Source organism: Pomacea canaliculata, linkage group LG11 (genome assembly GCF_003073045.1).
Source record: "Pomacea canaliculata isolate SZHN2017 linkage group LG11, ASM307304v1, whole genome shotgun sequence".
Lineage (NCBI taxonomy): Eukaryota > Metazoa > Mollusca > Gastropoda > Architaenioglossa > Ampullariidae > Pomacea > Pomacea canaliculata.
In genome coordinates, this window is record NC_037600.1 from 6677882 (window position 1) to 6694891 (window position 17010).

Consider the following 17010-nt stretch of genomic DNA (forward strand, 5'->3'; position numbering starts at 1 on the left):
TTCTAAGGCAAGATACGTTTCACTGCGAGCTGGACTGGAACGACCGGTCTGACATGATGCACTCATCTCATTAATTGCTCCCCTCCAAGTGTTGGTGAGTATCGACTTGCTTTCTGGTTCTGCTTGCTAGTCACATAGGTTAACAGATTGTTATTCTTACCGTAACCATGGCTATAGCAAGCACAGGATCGCAATTTTTGTACTCGCTGTGTAGTTGCCACAGTCCCGTTACCCGACATCTTACAGAAGGTCAGACACAAGGCCATGAATAACTCGCCCCGCTACTTATCATTATCTAGTGTCAAGAATGTTTTATATGACCAATATTACTGCCGACACACATAAGAATGAGTCAACTGGCTGTCGATCTGCTTAGGCTTTGGAAAATATTTTTTTTTTAGTTTCGATACAATGAGAGTAGTTTTTGATTAGAATTTGTTCATGTGTAGGAGTTGTTTTTATTGTCTAATCTTCACTTTCATTGTTTACGTGTCAATAGAGGTAAAAAAAATAATCTGTGTAGCTAATACAAAGCTAAAGGTTGACCTAATGACTTGTAGCAATACTTCTTTAGTGTATGTGTAAATATTACGTATAGCGCGGTGCAGATACACTTGTGATTATGAAGCCGTCGGAGAACGTGCAGCTCGAAACATGACTAGAAAGGTCGTGTGACTAGTCATAAGGTCACAACGTCTTTGTCAAGGAGTTTAACAAACAGGTCATGTTACAAAAGCTGCCGGAGTGTTTTTATTGCTTTGTGACTCAAATGGGCTCCATCCCAGCCCTACAGAGAGGTGGACAGTCGTTGGGCCCCACTTGACTAGGGCCTGACCTCTGGGCGCTGATAATGACCTGTATGTGTAGATTTTTCTCGACAGCCCGCTAATCTAGGAGTTTAAACCTTAAGGGTAAGCATACATATATAGCGTCTCGTATTTGTGTACTATCAATAATTAACTTCCAAGTTGAAATCTATGAAATGAACATATTGAGCCATGCTCGAAATTGTCGTCTGCTTCTCAATAACAGTGGCGCGCGTTTACAAAACTTTTGTGTAGGTCTTGGTGCATCCTGGAGAAAGCAGCAAAAAAAACCACATTGCATAAGAAAATTAAATTAAATTAAAATTAAAACAAAATGTATGAATAACAAAGCTATGCGATGAACTTTGACAAAGTCTGTCATTTTTCTCACAATCACTAGTATTCTATTCTCTTAAAATGTTGCATGCAATTTTTCATTTGATTTTACATGATTTACAGATCAAACAATTATCACAATGTTTATTGACAGATCACACTGAATTTAGCTCTGACTCAGCTTTACCAGTAAATTTATTTTCTTTGATTTTTTTTCTTCTTTTTCCACAGAAATTACACTACTCATGGGTTGATCCCTTTTTTTAAGATTATCTTTTATCTTCTATTGAAATAGACTGTTTAATTTTATGTTCAAAATAATTTTTTTCAAAAATAACTTTCATGCTTTAAATAATTAATGACTGTAATTTTTATGTAAATAATTTGATTAGTGTTTGTTGCACCTAGTTTGTTCTAAAGCAACGTATACTCTTAATGATTTTAACTGTTTAACTTTATAACTTTTGTTGTAAATAATAAAATTGTTTAATTGTATCTTTTGCCTTCTAATTGTACATAGTTGAAGGTGAGGAAACAAAAGAGCTTTTGAAAAGCTGTCGAATGTTTTCTTTATGGTGTGCCCGCCTTTTTATCATTGTTGGTAAAAGTGTGGGATTGTGTGAGAAATGCAGCAAGCAGTGGAAGTTGACGGGTTGGCTACGGGGGATTGATAATAAGTTTATTCGTTATTTATCAGTATGTCTTATTCATGCCGACCCTGACACATGCTATTAGTTTTCTCCACAAGCAAATTTTTCAACACGGGCGATGACGAGACACGTGACAAGCTATCAAGTAAATGTGTAGCTGATAGTCAAGTCTGCATTTGGCTTGCCGGACATGTCACGCTGTCACATCTTATCTCGCCTGCTGCTTGCACAAAACATACTCAGTGCATTGCTACTTATCTGCCTGGGTGTTGAAGAAGAATAAAAGTTTACGGATTTCAATCCCCGCATGTCGTGTTCACATGAATCGTAATGAACAAAACATGTGATCGAACAAGGACATCTGAAAAACGAGTGATCTTTACCCCTGATTGTCATGCTGTTAAACAGGAAGGGATTGAGGTAGATTTTATCATTTAGCTTCATGAGTATAGGTTTGTGATTTCTCTTCTTCTCTTCAACCATTTTTTTTATATCTCCTTAATCTATGTCTCTTCTTTCTTGTTGTACCTAAACGTCTTCACTAATGCATCGATGTTTTTTTTTCTCAAAGGCTGTTAGTCTAGTGCAGGTAGCTACCACCTAAAAATGTTTATTACAATTGTCTAGAACTAAGATGTGAAAATATGTAAATTTACAGGAGTGACTTTGCTGTTCCTTGCAAGTTGACCTGCTATGGGAAGGATGGTCCCCAGTGACATACGGTGCTCTGTCTGCCCTTTTCTAGTCATCTCCACCATGTTCACTGTTATCTTCGCTGAACAAGGTAAATTGAAATTTGATCACAAAAGCCACAACATTAACACGTTCATATGTATCGCATGTATTGTCGTGCAATTTCCAAAGCTTTTATGATGATATTTTTCAATGCATGTGTAATGCACCTTCTTTTTCAAAAATGACAACAATTGCAAATGTAAAGAAGTCAATAATTTATCATCGTCATCATCATCGTCATCATCATCGTCGTCGTCTTTGTCGTCGTCATTGCTAACACCACTACACCTTTTATCACCCCTACCTTAACATGACATCAACAGCACATTGTACACCTGGTGTTTTCTGTGTGTTTTATTATTGTAAAATCAGTTTCAGACGGCAAGACAACGTGTGACGTGCCCTCTGTGACGGCGCTAACAAGCACGTCACTTACCTGTCACTTCCCTGAAGACATCAACCAGACTAGAAAGGACCTGACTGTGTATTTGTACAGGGAGAACGAAAATCCAGGTGTGTATATCAGCTATAGCAATCTGTAGCCCTATATCTCCCTGTTCTCTAGGCACTGTCAAAGTGAGTCTTGCCTCTTTATAAACCTGGTGAATAAGTGTAGTCCTCCTTTTACGCTGGCTACTTGCTGATTGGATGAATGATGCTAAGTGAGTGGTTAACCAGTGACATCCCTTCTTGTATGTGTTTGTATGAATGTACGAAGACATTTCTCGGCACGTCTTTGTGTAGTAGAAATTAAGAGCGACTGACTTGTTGAGGTGGGTAGCAGGAGTTAAACTCTGACTGTCACCAACGGGCTTAGTATTGATAAAAGCAACAGATGATTTTCGTTTTGTTAAGAGGATGCATTTCCCTTTCTCGTTCTTCTCACTTTTTTTTCGTTTCTCACCAGCAGCATCAGAGCTTACATGTTTTCTAAGAAAATTCAAATTAAAACATATATACGAGCATGTTTACCCACTCTTGCAAACTTGTAGACAACAAATGTCACGTTTCATATGCATCATGGTTTTTGTTCTGGAGCTATACGGCTAGCTAGTGGAGCAGTGTGGGACACCGTAGCAGTCCAACATAGGCAGCTGCTGGCCTTCCACAGTCTTTATATCTTGTTTACTTTTATCTATTTCTCTATTAAATTAAAATTTAAATTGACTTAGTCTCCCCACTTTCATTTTCAAAATTTAATACTTAAAATATAGCTGGAGCAAATTACACAATTCTCAATATAAAAATTCTTGTTGGCAAATGAAATACTCGTCAAAAATGTGGTTAAAACTACAAAAGCAAAGTACATGTAGATGTGTATGTATACATCTGGACCCTAAACACACACACACAAAAATCAGACAAACGCACATACTTTTCTTAGACATCTTATCACAAAAAAGAAGGAATTAAAACGAATCCATTCATCTCAGTTCTGTGTGGTTGAAATGTGCTGTACAACTAGTAGTGGTAGTAGTAGTATTCTTCCAACCTTGGATTAAATTGTTGACAAATCAATTTTGAAATAGATTTACAGAAAGTGTTGGTCAACTATCACAACTTTTCAAGCAATAAAGTACAAAAGCGTCACAAGGCCTGTGTACAACATAGTTTTCTTAGAAATGGCTTAGTTAAAAAATTTTCACAGAAAATAATCAAGCGTGTTACTGAAATGTGAAGTTGACTATAACGAGCTTAGAGATGCATGCATCTGTCTGGTGATTATAACTGCTCACATCTCTATGCGCATGTCAAGACGCCATTTTAGACTGCTGGTGGCTGGGAGGACAGATGGAATGTTACTCTTATCCCGGTTACAAACAGCCCAAGTCCATCTCTCGCCAGCTGACTGTGACCATACCGCGAGCTGCTGCCAATCAGACCGGAACCTACGCGTGTCAGGTCGAACGTTACGGTCCAGATCAACTCAGTACCTGTGAGTTCAGCATCCAATCAGGTGAGTTATACAGTCTTAGAAACATTCATGCCGAAAACGTAATGGTAAAACGCTTGCTTGTAGCGATTTTGTATAGGGTATTCATTTTTTTTTCTGAATTGTACTCTTGTTTTTAGGGCTATTTTTGCGAGGTACAATAATTTTCTCTTTAATGTGCTTTATTTCTCTTTACATACAATTTAAATTAAAAGAACTTTCATATTTAACAAGTGATCAGACCCTAATGATTTGAAAAAGGATTAGCAATTTAAATCCGCTTTTCTTTTCTCTATTATCTTACAGGCACTAAAACAATTTGTGATGCACCATCAGTGAGGCAGGGATTGCCTGCTTGGCTGTCATGTTACTTTTCTGAAAATGTCGGAGAAAGTAAAAGAGATTTTACTGTGTACCATGTTTCAAGTCAAGGTTTCAAAGGTATTGTGACTCTCATAGCAGTCTTTCGTTATTCTTTATAATAAATTAGTTTAGGTGTTTAGAAGTTGAAATAACGTATGTGTGTACAGCTACAGTTTGTCGTGAACTCCGGGCAATGAGCACGCGAAGATGGTCAGAGAGTCCGATTGCTCAAAGACGGCGATGTTAAACTCGCGTTTCTGGCGATCTTCGACTCTGACGACTGGCTGACATAACATACACACACTTTCTGTCATTCGGGTACTAGCTATGATCAATCACACCCTCGCCAGTACGTGACGGACAGGTGGTCACTGACTTCTTACACACCCAATTTGTGAACATCAATGCTAGTGTAATACAAGTACGGCCACCCGAGTTCTAGACGACCTTCTTTATCCTTGCATTAACTTACTTCTGGTGCCCAATACTTTTTAAAGACCGGTCAAGTCCTTATATTGGCACCTGTCTAACCTCCACTGATGAATGCGCGTTGAGCCGGCTACTGCTACTCGATTACCGGGCATCAATCACTCTCCTATTTCCCCCATCTCTACCTGGATACCTGGGTTAGGTGACCCGACTGACCTGTCCTACTCCGCAGTGTTCTGTAAAACGGACCATCACCGCTCTCCCTCCTTGAGCGATCAGACACCAGCCGCCCCTTTCTTGCGATGAGCAAAAGGATGGGTCACAACTCAACTATCTGATCTATCCGACGATTGTCTGCCCGCCTGCGTGTTTGCTCGACTTGCGGGAAAGCAAGAGTGCAACACCAACACCATAGCCAGATTCTAGTTATCACATGACTATATTATATGTCCTTTTTATTGTCAGTTTCTCTTGTTATTTATTTGTGTACATTTATACAATGTCAGTATGCATCTTTATCTCTAGTATACAAAGGTATACACATTATATAATTATATTTTTTCTACTCCATTTATAGAAATAAACTGTAAATGAAGTTTTAAATGTACTCTACAGCATGTACATTTTTTTCCAGAGCTTTCTTTTAATAAAATTCCATCATTCTTGTCGTTGTTAGAGTCGGTATTGACTTGCACCTGGAGTCAAGGCAATCTGACATGCTACACCGCACGTGACTACCAGTATCAGAGGACAATAAATAACACTGCCACAGTGAAGATACCCAAGGTGTCAGCCAGTCATACGGGTACCTACTCCTGTCAACTGGCAGGTGCTCCACCACGTGACTACGACGACTGTGTGTTCAGTCTCGACCAAGGTAACTGCAGGGTTGCAAAGCTTTTAGTTCAGGCAGAGAGAGTATACTGCATCGTGTTAAAAATCATTAGATATACGTGTTTGTTTTAATATTTTCAATTCTTTCTTTTTGCCTTCTCACAATATCCGTTAATTATCGCTGCAGAAGGTGGTGTTTAAACAATTTTGTGACAGGACAAGCGACCTACTGTAACATCCCGTCTGTCAAGCTAATGGAGCCGGCGACATTAACCTGCAACTTTGGTCTCGACATCAACAAAACGAAAACAAACGTTAACATCGTCCACTTCAGTGATCAAAATAAAGCAGGTAAAAGTCGGCTCTGAAAAATCGAAAGTTATTTCCTTTTAGTGTCTCGTAAAACTGTTAAGCATTTGAGAAACATTGTACTTTTCATACAAATAAATAAAGTATTACAAGTATAGCAAAGTTTGCGTGCCTGTTTACTAGCTGTTGTCTATCTGTGATGTAGGTGTTGATGTGTTGAAGTGTGGCTGGCAACACAACGACCTGGTTTGTGACGTCACATCGGGTTTAGAGTTCAGCCGCCCGGTGACTGACCGACTCGCCCTCACCATTCCGCGGGCAAACGACATCCACACTGGAGAATATTCGTGCCAGCTACAGACAACCTCCAATAATGCCTTGCGCTGTGAATTTTTTATAGGTAATTTTACCTTATTTCATTTGAAATCATTTAATTAGCTCAGATGTGTTACCTAATCAACTTTACATACATGACAAGAGATAAAGCGATTTTTCATTAAAGTTCGGAGCCATATTTCAGGAATTAATTAGTCTTGAGATACATTAATATTATTTAAAATATTGAATAATACAGCCGTGTTTTATACTATTCATGTTTTATAACATTTTGAGGGTCAGTTCCTTAATTTCAGACTCAGGAAGCAACAGCAGCGTGTCTGTGATTGTTGGAGTCCTCATCCCACTATTTATTTTAGTTCTGATCGTTGTGGGTGTCGTACTGTACCGCAGACATCAAGTCAGAAAGTACGTGAGTGATTGTAATCAATTATTGCGAAATTTGTGCAGCCAGTCAATACTATCAGCATCAGGCTATTTCCTCTGTAAAATGTACAAAATATAATTGTATAATGTACAAAATAAAATTGTATATTTTGAAATCATTTCTTCCTTCACACAAAATCATATTTATTCTTGTCGTTTTATGTAAATCTAACAGCTACATGTGTGCGTAATATGAAAAAAAAAACCACTTTGGGTAACAAGGTCACCTAGTTCGCTTGTTAATTAAATACCGGTTAATTGATGATAATTTATACATTACAGAATACATGAAAACTTTTCATCTCATGAAGAAGTCCTGCTAATGCTACCTATCCAAGTAAGATTTTTAAACTTGTATATAAACTTGTGGCGACTGATGGCTTACAGTTTGACAGATACGTATACATTTATAGAGTGGGAAACAAACTGGAGTGATATTTTGATGCAATAATGAATAAGAATAAATATTCGAAAATAGTACACTTTAGAGTGTGTGCACGAGACAGTGCAACGGTGCATGTTAGGTATCACAATCTTAACAGCTCTTTACATATTTCAGACTACCGATGAGACTACAGAAAGATTGCAGGAAAGTCTATCAGCCAGCATCCAGACCACGCACCCAGATATTCTCACCGCCTGCTATTTCGTGCCTTCACTCTACTTAAACAGAAACACATATGAAAACTATAAGGTAGCGGGTGAGGAGGTTGTTGTCATGGAAGCTAAATCAGACGACACACTGAGGCACGACCACGCCATCCAGCACGTCCTCAACTGTCTGCGCCACCTGGCGGACACAGACCAGCAGGCCATGTTTGTCCTCTCACAGTTCACCTGTGACGACTACCTGGCTAGTGTTGACGAGCAGTTTGCCCACCACTCGCTGCCGATGCCCTCTGACCTCACACGTCGTGACACGGACTATGAGAACTTTGATGTACTCATCGTCCACCGACAGTACGGTGTAGTGGTTGTGGTGGTGAAGGCGTCTGTCTGTACAGCAGACATGGGGGTAGAGATAAGAGACAATGAGAGGGTTGTACAGGATTTACGTGAAGCTGTCAAACAGTTGGATGGAGCGGAGCGCATGTTGAAGCATCTCATGGCGGATGTGAGGCCTGATACACCAATACGTAAAACATTGATGTTACCCAACCTCTCTCTGAAATTATTGTCAGAAATACTGGCAAGACATCAAGACCTAGCGAAGGTAAGCTTTCTTTATGTCAGGACATTTGTTCTGGTTTTGCTTTTTTTTACATTTCTAAGTTGTTGTGTGTTTTTTCTTTTGTGTGTGTGTGTGTTGTTTTTTTTTGTTTGTTTGTTTTTTTGTAAATGTCCTCTTATGTTTATTACTAAACTGTTTTTTTTTTCTTTGTAATGAAAGAAGATCGAGTGATATTTCGTTACTTTTCACGAATTACTAAGCATACTTAAACACAATCTGTGGCAGAACATCATCGCTCAGTTTTAAACATGTTATTTCCAAGTAATCGTATTTTGTGTGACATTTTCGTTAAAGGTATCTACAATAATCAGCGCTTGTTTATTTAAATATGTATAAACTAAATAGAACATTTTAAAAAAGTAAAATTAATTTATTTAAGTAAGGAATAATACAGTTATTAAAAGTGTTTGAAGTCATGGTGGCGAAGCTGAATTAAAGCGTGTGGTTTGATGTTGGGTCGCTGGAGTGTCACACATCAGAATAAGAATGTGCGTTTATAACTCATCACAACTAAGACTTACCGCACTTTCTTCACATACCAATAATGATAAACAGCCGGTGGAAGGTGATGTACTTAGAGGCACACTGAACAACATAAAGATAAGGTACAAGGGGAGGGAGGAAGTCCGTTGTCCGTATGTGTCTATGTGGAAGGGAGGATAGAATGTGTGAGTCTGATGAGGAGTGGAGGTTTTCGGGCAGGAGTATGGACAGACAAGATTTGAGTAAAGTAGTTAGGGGGGAGGAGCCTTAAAAAACGCTATAGCATAGAGTAGATAGCTTGTAGTCTATTCTATCTTGAATATGAACAGAGTGATGAAGACACAACGAGCATTTGTATAGCAGAAGATGCATGCATCCATTTAATAATTTCAAACTTACACATGAAATGTTTAAGTACTAAAATGTGTTTGTGTGTCAGGCTTTACGACACTGCACTGGACTTACAGAGTTGTCTGACATCTCTAGGGAGTGTTTATGTGCTGATCAGCTCCACGGTGACAACATGGTCGACCATCTACAGGAGTGGCTTAGGGTTCGTCACACTTCGTCGGCTGATTATGGTCTTAGTGAAAATAACTACCAGACAATTTTGTCCAGGTGAGAATCTTGAAAAGGAAGGAAATACATCAACATTCATGAGCTCACTCGCGTGCGAGCTTGCACACACTTCACAATCAACATACATGATTTATATAAAGCAATAAATATACATAAAAAAATATTTTAAAAAAATATTTTGAGTTTATTCAGATTCTGTGGTGCCGCCACCAGACCGTACCTGACGATGCCTGACGGTCGTCGTGTGTGTACACCAAGCTCACTGCAACAGGCCGTCAGTCTGACAGGCGAACTCTTCAACGGCGCCATCATCCACCCTGAACATCAGCAGCTTATGACTGCAGCGCCACCTCGTGTCTTTGTGTCCGGACCGCCAGGGTCAGGCAAAACCACTTCACTGGTGCTGATGGGGAAACAGTGGCTGTCAGAGGGCCACAAGGTCTGTGTGCTCAGTACGTGGAGGGAGAATCGAGCATCTTCAAAGTTTTTATATGCCATACTGAAAGAATTTTCAGAAAGAAACGACAAGTCACACGCACCAAAAGACCTGAAAGTGTTTCCGCAATCGATCAAAGTGGAGACTAAAAATACAAAAAAAGACATCGTGATATTTGAGGAAGTGGACTTTGAGAAAAAAGAGATGAAAAAGATCATCAAGAAAATAAAAGATATCTCAGCTTCAGGAGGCTTGTTCATACTTGTTGATGATGCAGGCCCTTATAGGTAAGCTTTATATTATGTATTCTTTTTACAATCATGCCTCGTTTCTCATCAAACGAGAGCAATGAAACTACGGAAAATGGGCGAGTGATTGACAGTTGTGTTTTATTTCTTCTTTTTTTAGGTAAATATATTGCTCTGTGAGAATGTTAATACAATGTTGATACATTACTCACTATTAGTCTCGCCACACGACTCTCGAGCATCCACGCGTTCTATTCTCTAAACAAAACACACGTGACGGTATTTACAACAAGAAAAATCTTATCAAACATACCAATTGTTTAAAATACAAACACATGTTCTCGGATCGCCTCAGAAGGGTTATAGCATTATCTGTGTTATCTGGAATTGTATTGTTACAATACTGTTACCGCCGGTTAAAACCACCACTATACACTCTCAAATACATAGTTCATCCACTTAGCTTTTGTAGTTGTTATTTCTACTCTTGTAGTGCAAATACCGAACACTTTCTGTTCCCTTACCTATAGAAATTTACACACACACATGATATCAGAGATGCCACTGGACAAACAAACGCAACACACGCACTAGATTTTAGTAAATCATTAATTTGTCAACGTGAACACTAGGACAAAAAATTCACCACACAGGTGAGAAAAGATGAAGAGTACTTGACCAGTCCACTCTTGTCTGTAAACGAACGCGCTAACACACACGCTGAAGTCTGTTTTTCCTTGACATGGCTCTTGACAAAAAATATATTAGATAAAATAATGAGGCTTAAACCAAACATTGAAAGTCATAATGGTGTTATTAACAGCGCAATTAGAAAAATATATTAGTGTTGTCAAATGTATTATTGCAGTGGGTCGGACTTAAGGCCAATAACAAACATCGTCAAGTCGAATCTACCTGTGAATAAAGATACACTAGTACGCACACGGGATAGTGTGCAAGTAATGATAAGAATATAATTTACTTAGGCTAATCAGAAAATCTTTTGGATTTTTTTATACAGTCTTAAAACTCCAAGAATATAATTAAGAATAGGATAATACATGAAATAATGTACGGGGAGCTTACCGGGATTAAACTCTCCTCAAAAAAAAACTTTGATTAGAAAGAAACTAGTTTTTCTTTATAGGTTAAGCATAGAAATATTTCCAAAAACCTCGTTTCAACAGGAAAGTAAATTTTATTTGGTTTACGTAAGTGGTATACTTACATCTGTAATTTGATGGGATACATTAATTCTTTTAAAAATAGTAAAATTTCAACATAGCCTCTATAAAAAATCTTAAATATCTGACTTTTAAAACAAAGGAATTCATTTTCTTACAAAATTTCAAATCTTACATGAAGATTCGTGGTGAATGGAGTTCTACACAATGTCTTAAATGCTTATTGCAATCTTTCGTTTAAATTCACGAAACTATGTTAAAGTTTCTTGTGCGTTTTGTTTTTAATTCCAACAGAGAAGATCAACCACTGTTTAAGTCCTTTTGCGAGCAGCTAGTTGCTGTCAATCAGAAATTGCATTTTTGGGTGGCCAGCTGCCTTACTCACCAAACTCCAAATGGTTGGGATGTGAAACATTTTCAAAGGACTGTTTCCTGTCCACCTGCAATACTTCGGGATGAGAATGTGTTGATGTTAGCGCAGAAGAACGGATGCAAAGATGTCATCAAGTGGAATCCCGACAACATAGGTGTGGCCCCTACAGAGGGCCTGCCGGTCAAGTATGTCTATCACCAGGGACATGATGTACAAGGTCACGGCCGTGGTTTTCCATTTGCTTGTGAAAAGTGCTCTCAGGAGGTCATCTCCTTACTGAAAGCTTTAGGTTTGGAAACAGATGGTATGTACTACCATTTTGCTAGTACAATTTATTTTATTCTTACTCGTATATATTTTATGCTAAATGCTATGCTCGCCATAGTTGTAGATTGTCAGTAATACTAATACTGAATAATACTAAAATATTTCAAATGGTCAACCTTTGTGACTGGGCTATATATAGTACACTGCTGATTTCAACTTTCTTTAGCAGCCATATCATGGTGAAACATAACTTAACTATATAAAGTATGTCAAATATCTTTAAAACGAGAACCAATAAAAGAATAATCATATTCATATTTAGCTCACAAAGATATTACACATTGGGACCTTCTAAAGTCAGTGAAAATTTCAGTGTTGATCAGTGTAATATAAAATAAGTTTCTACTATAACGTGTTTTGTTGTAGCGAGAGACATCGGTGACAACCGTCAGACCACCTCAACGTCCACAACAAGGTCTGCAAACGGGGAAAGTGCCTCGACACCGAGACTTCACCCGACTGACGTGTTGTTATTGCTTGAGCATGAAGATTGTAAACACATGGACCTTTATAATACAAAATTGTGTAAAATTTGTAAAAAGTTTGGCTTTAGCGTAAAAGTAGGGAACAACGCAGGCAGTGATTTTTACTCTCAAATCGTCGGTCATCATTTGTGGATTTCAAATGCAACACATTTTCTAGGGCTTAAAAGAAAAGTTGTGGTTTATGTGGAGGGGCGAAGACAGTCAAATATACCGCAAGAGTGGATGAGACTACGAGGTGTCACCAGCTGTACATCTCAGCTCATCTGGGTCAAGGACGCAGCATCGTCTCATCCAGAAGCATAGTCATGTAGCAGAATGTGATTACAAGGATTGTTGTTTTAGTCTCACAGATATATATTTAAAAGAGTATTTCGTTCGCACTCCATTTCATTAGTATTTCTTGCCTTGAGGCACGGTGCTTTTTTAATAATGTGCATAAAAAGGAATATTGAAATTTTGAACATAGAAAAATACAGTTTATTATAATAGACATTTCTCCCTGATGTAAATAAGGAAAGGCTGGTCTGATATTTTCAGGCGTATTTGTTTTTGAAACTTCAGGTATCATGCACTTCTGTTTTACTCTCTTTCAATCCCATAAATTATTTTTACATAACTAAAGACATGGTCGTCGGTAATTGTAAAGCAGATATTAGGATACAGATGGAAGAGGTAAATAGTTTTAGGTTGTTAGGAGTGACACTAACCCTTATCAAGCCTTTCTGAGATAGAGAAAAGATTTGTATAAACAATATCTCCTACTGGTAGGAGATATGCCTAGACTTCTGACATCTTTGTTTATTTGAGAGAGATTGATTGATGATTGATTCGTTATTGCTTTAGAATAGCTCCAGCGAATGGTGTAGACATTTGTAACTGTAATTACATAGCTTAGAACATAATCAAACTATAAACATCAGCAATTAAAAATGACTTTTAAAGACATGCACACAGAGCTTTATACATACAAATACATAAACTTTAAAACACACCTAGGTTTTCTTGGAATATATCCACTCATACACAGACAATGTCTCAAACTCGTAAACATCATCATAGACTTTGAAGACATTTACAAAGGAAACTTTTTCAGGTCACTGGCTGGCAAAAGAAATCTAAGCAATGAATACCAGTCTTTACTTTCCTCACAACACCACTACTAGCTCTTACATCATCTTAAGAAAACCACAACATACAATATCTTCACCATACACAGACTTACAGAGTACAATTCCACTGCTCAACAAATCTAGCAAACCAAAAACATTATCACCAAACTGAAAGAGAAAGATTGAAATTTTATGCATCAAAAGCCTACATTCTCCATTTCTTTCTTAATTTTATACGTTTGCCCTTTTTTAATGTTTTTTAAGCATTTATAGCATTTTCACAAATGTGTAGTGTTGATGTTGTCATAGCTGTAGACGTTGTGAAAAGTTGCATTCAAACGTCTATCATAGAATCTCCAAGCTAAAGAAAAAAACATCTTGTTGGTCTTCTACTTATCATTATCATCAGTACCTGACCTGAAGCAAGCTATTACAGGGTCAACCCGATGTTACTGTTGGCGAGTCCCTCACAAAGATTTAAAGGCACAGGTGCCAGCGGGGTTACTGAACCCGAGGTAATTAATATGTAATGTAACATTTTAAGAAGGAGAAATTAAACAGGCTTAAAAAGAGAAAAACATCAACGGCAAACCCTGCTAATAACTGCCACAGTCACCGGAGACAGAAAAAAAATGTGCATTTACTTTTTTAAAACACGAAAGGAAGGAAGTCTACTCAACAGGAACTTTCCGTTCTTACTCAAGTGACTTACATGGAACGAACAAGCTGACATCATGCAATCATCTCATTAAGTACTCCACTCCAAGTGTTGGTGAGTATAGTCGACCTGCTTTCTGACCTGTTTCTGGTACTGAGTGCTAGCCACGTGTGTTAACAAGTTGTTATTCTAACTGTAATGATGGCTACAACAAGCACACGATCGTAGCATTTTTCTACTCACTGTGAAGTTGTCACACACCCGTCACCTGATAACAAACAGAGCGTCAGTGTATTCAGGTCAACAACAAGGCTGTAAATAACTCGCCCCACTACTTGTCATTACCAGGTGTCAAAAAATGTATTATCTAGAAATTACTGTCGACACACACGAGAATGAGTTATGTCAATCTGTCTATCTGCGTAGGATTTAGAAAATATTTTTTTCTAGTTTGGATACAATGGCCGACGCTTTTGATTAGAATATGCACACCAACATGGAGTTGTTGTTATTGTCCAATCTTCATTATCATTGTTTACGTGTCATAAGTGGAAGTAAAAAAAAATTAGTAGCTAATACAGGGATGAAGGTTGACATAATGACTTGTAGCAATATTTATGTAGTGTATGTGTAAACACTGATGTATAGCGCGGTGCAGACAAACATGACTAGACAGGTTGAATAACTAGTCATAAGGTCACAAGCAGTTTAAAAAAGAGATCATTTAACAAAAGCTGCCGAAGTTTTTTTATTGCTTGTGACTCAAATGATTAAGGACTCCATCCCAGCCTGCTAGAGAGGTGGACAGTCTTGGGCCCCACTGACTAGGGCATGACCTCTGGGCGGTGATAATGACCTGTATGTGTAGATTTTTCCGAACAGCCCGCTAGTCTAGGAGTTTAAACCTTAAGGGTAAGCACGCACATATACCCTCTCGTATTTGTGTAATATCAATAATTAACTTCGAATTTGAAATCTATGAAATGAAGATATTGAGCCATGCTCGAAATTTGTCGTCTGCTTTCTCAATAGCAGTGACGCGGCGATTACAAAACTTTTGTGTAGGTCTTGGTGCATCCTGGAGAAAGCAGCAAAAAAACCACATTGCATAAGAAACAGTTCCATATTTTTTTGTCATTATATACTTTGGAATTATAACAAAATGTATGAAATACAAAGCTATGAGATGAACTTTGACGAAGTCTGTCATTTTTCTCACAATCACTAGTATTCCATTCTTTTAAAATGCTGCATGACATTTTTCATTTGATTTTACTTGATTTACAGAAAAAAGCAATTATATCTTTATTTGCAGATCACGCTGAATTTAGCTCCTGCTCAGTTAATTTTACCTTAAGTTTATTTTCTTTGATTTTTTCTTTTTTTTTCCCCCCTCAGGAATTCCACTGTTCATTTGTTGATCTTTTTGTCTTTTTTTAAGATTATCTTTTATCTTGTATAAAAAAAGACTATTTAATTTTATGTTCAAAATAACTTTTTCGAAAATAACTTTCATGTTGTAAATAATTAATGACTGCAATTTTTATGTAAATAATTTGATTAATGTTTGTTGTAACTAGTTTGTTCTAAAGCAACGTATACTCTAAATGATTTTTACTGTTTAACTTTATAGCTTTTGTTGTAAATACTAAAATTGTTTAAATAGGCATTTAAAGAAGTAGGCGATAGGTATTAGTAGTGTAAGATTTAAGCACAGTATGAGTAAAGTTGGATGGAATGGGTTTTGTGTGTAAATTGTGTAATTTATTTTAAATTAGCATATCTCTTATAAGAGGGTTACATTTAATTTTTATTTTGAGACTTTGATAACCATAATATATAAATACAGTTTTACTTTATTTAACAGTACACAAAATAACTAAAATTAGAAATATTTTAGCAAACGACGACAGTTATGAATATTACTATCAGCAAGACTGTCTCAAATTTATCAATATGACTGTCTTATTCATGCCGACCCTGACACCTGTTATTAGTTTTCTCCACAAGCAAATTTTGCAACATGAAAGATGACAAGACAAATGACAAGTTATCAAGTAAATGTGTAGCTGCTAGTCAAGTCTGCACATGGCTTGCTGGGGTATTGACATGTCACGCTGTCACATCTTATCACTTATCTACCTGTGTGTTGAAGAAGCATATAAGTTTACTGATTTCAATCCTTGCATGTCATGTTCACATGAATCGTAATGTACAAAACATGTGATCGAACAAGGACATTTGCAAAATGAGTGATCTTTACCTCTGAAATTCATGCTGTTTACCAGGAAGGTATAGAGGTAGATCGTATCATTTAGTTTTATGAGTATAGGTTTGTGATTTCTCTTCTCCTCTTTAACCATGTTTTATATCTCCTTCATCTATGCCTCTTCTTTCTTGTTGAACCTAAACGTCTTCACTAATGCATCGATGTTTCTTTTCTCAAAGGCTGTTAGTCTAGTGCAGGTAGCTGCCACCTAAAAATGTTTACTGCAAATATCAAGAACAAAGGTTTAAAAATGTGTAAATGTACAGGAGTGACTTTGCTGTTCGTTGCAGGTTGACCTGCTATGGGAAGGATGGTCCCCAGTGACACACAGAGCACTGTGTGCTATTTTCTAGTTATCGCCACTATGTTCACTGTTATCTACGCTGAACAAGGTAAATTGTAATGTTATCACAAAAGTCAAAACATTTAACTCGTTCATATGTATCGCATATAATTTCGTGCAATTTCCAA

At 37.5% G+C, this 17010-nt stretch overlaps 1 protein-coding gene across 1 annotated transcript; it reads left to right on the forward strand.

The window, feature by feature from the left end:
- The first annotated feature begins 15 nt into the window (after nucleotides 1-15).
- Nucleotides 16-13266, forward strand: LOC112575024. The gene is made up of 15 exons (XM_025256513.1): nucleotides 16-94; nucleotides 2451-2576; nucleotides 2900-3040; nucleotides 4284-4484; nucleotides 4767-4901; nucleotides 5929-6129; nucleotides 6303-6437; nucleotides 6601-6795; nucleotides 7028-7139; nucleotides 7440-7494; nucleotides 7717-8370; nucleotides 9311-9489; nucleotides 9634-10173; nucleotides 11613-11995; nucleotides 12385-13266. Exons 2-15 carry the CDS (start codon nucleotides 2486-2488, stop codon nucleotides 12804-12806), a joined length of 3444 nt encoding a protein of 1147 aa, XP_025112298.1. The 5' UTR covers nucleotides 16-94; nucleotides 2451-2485; the 3' UTR covers nucleotides 12807-13266.
- The last annotated feature ends 3744 nt before the right edge of the window (nucleotides 13267-17010 follow it).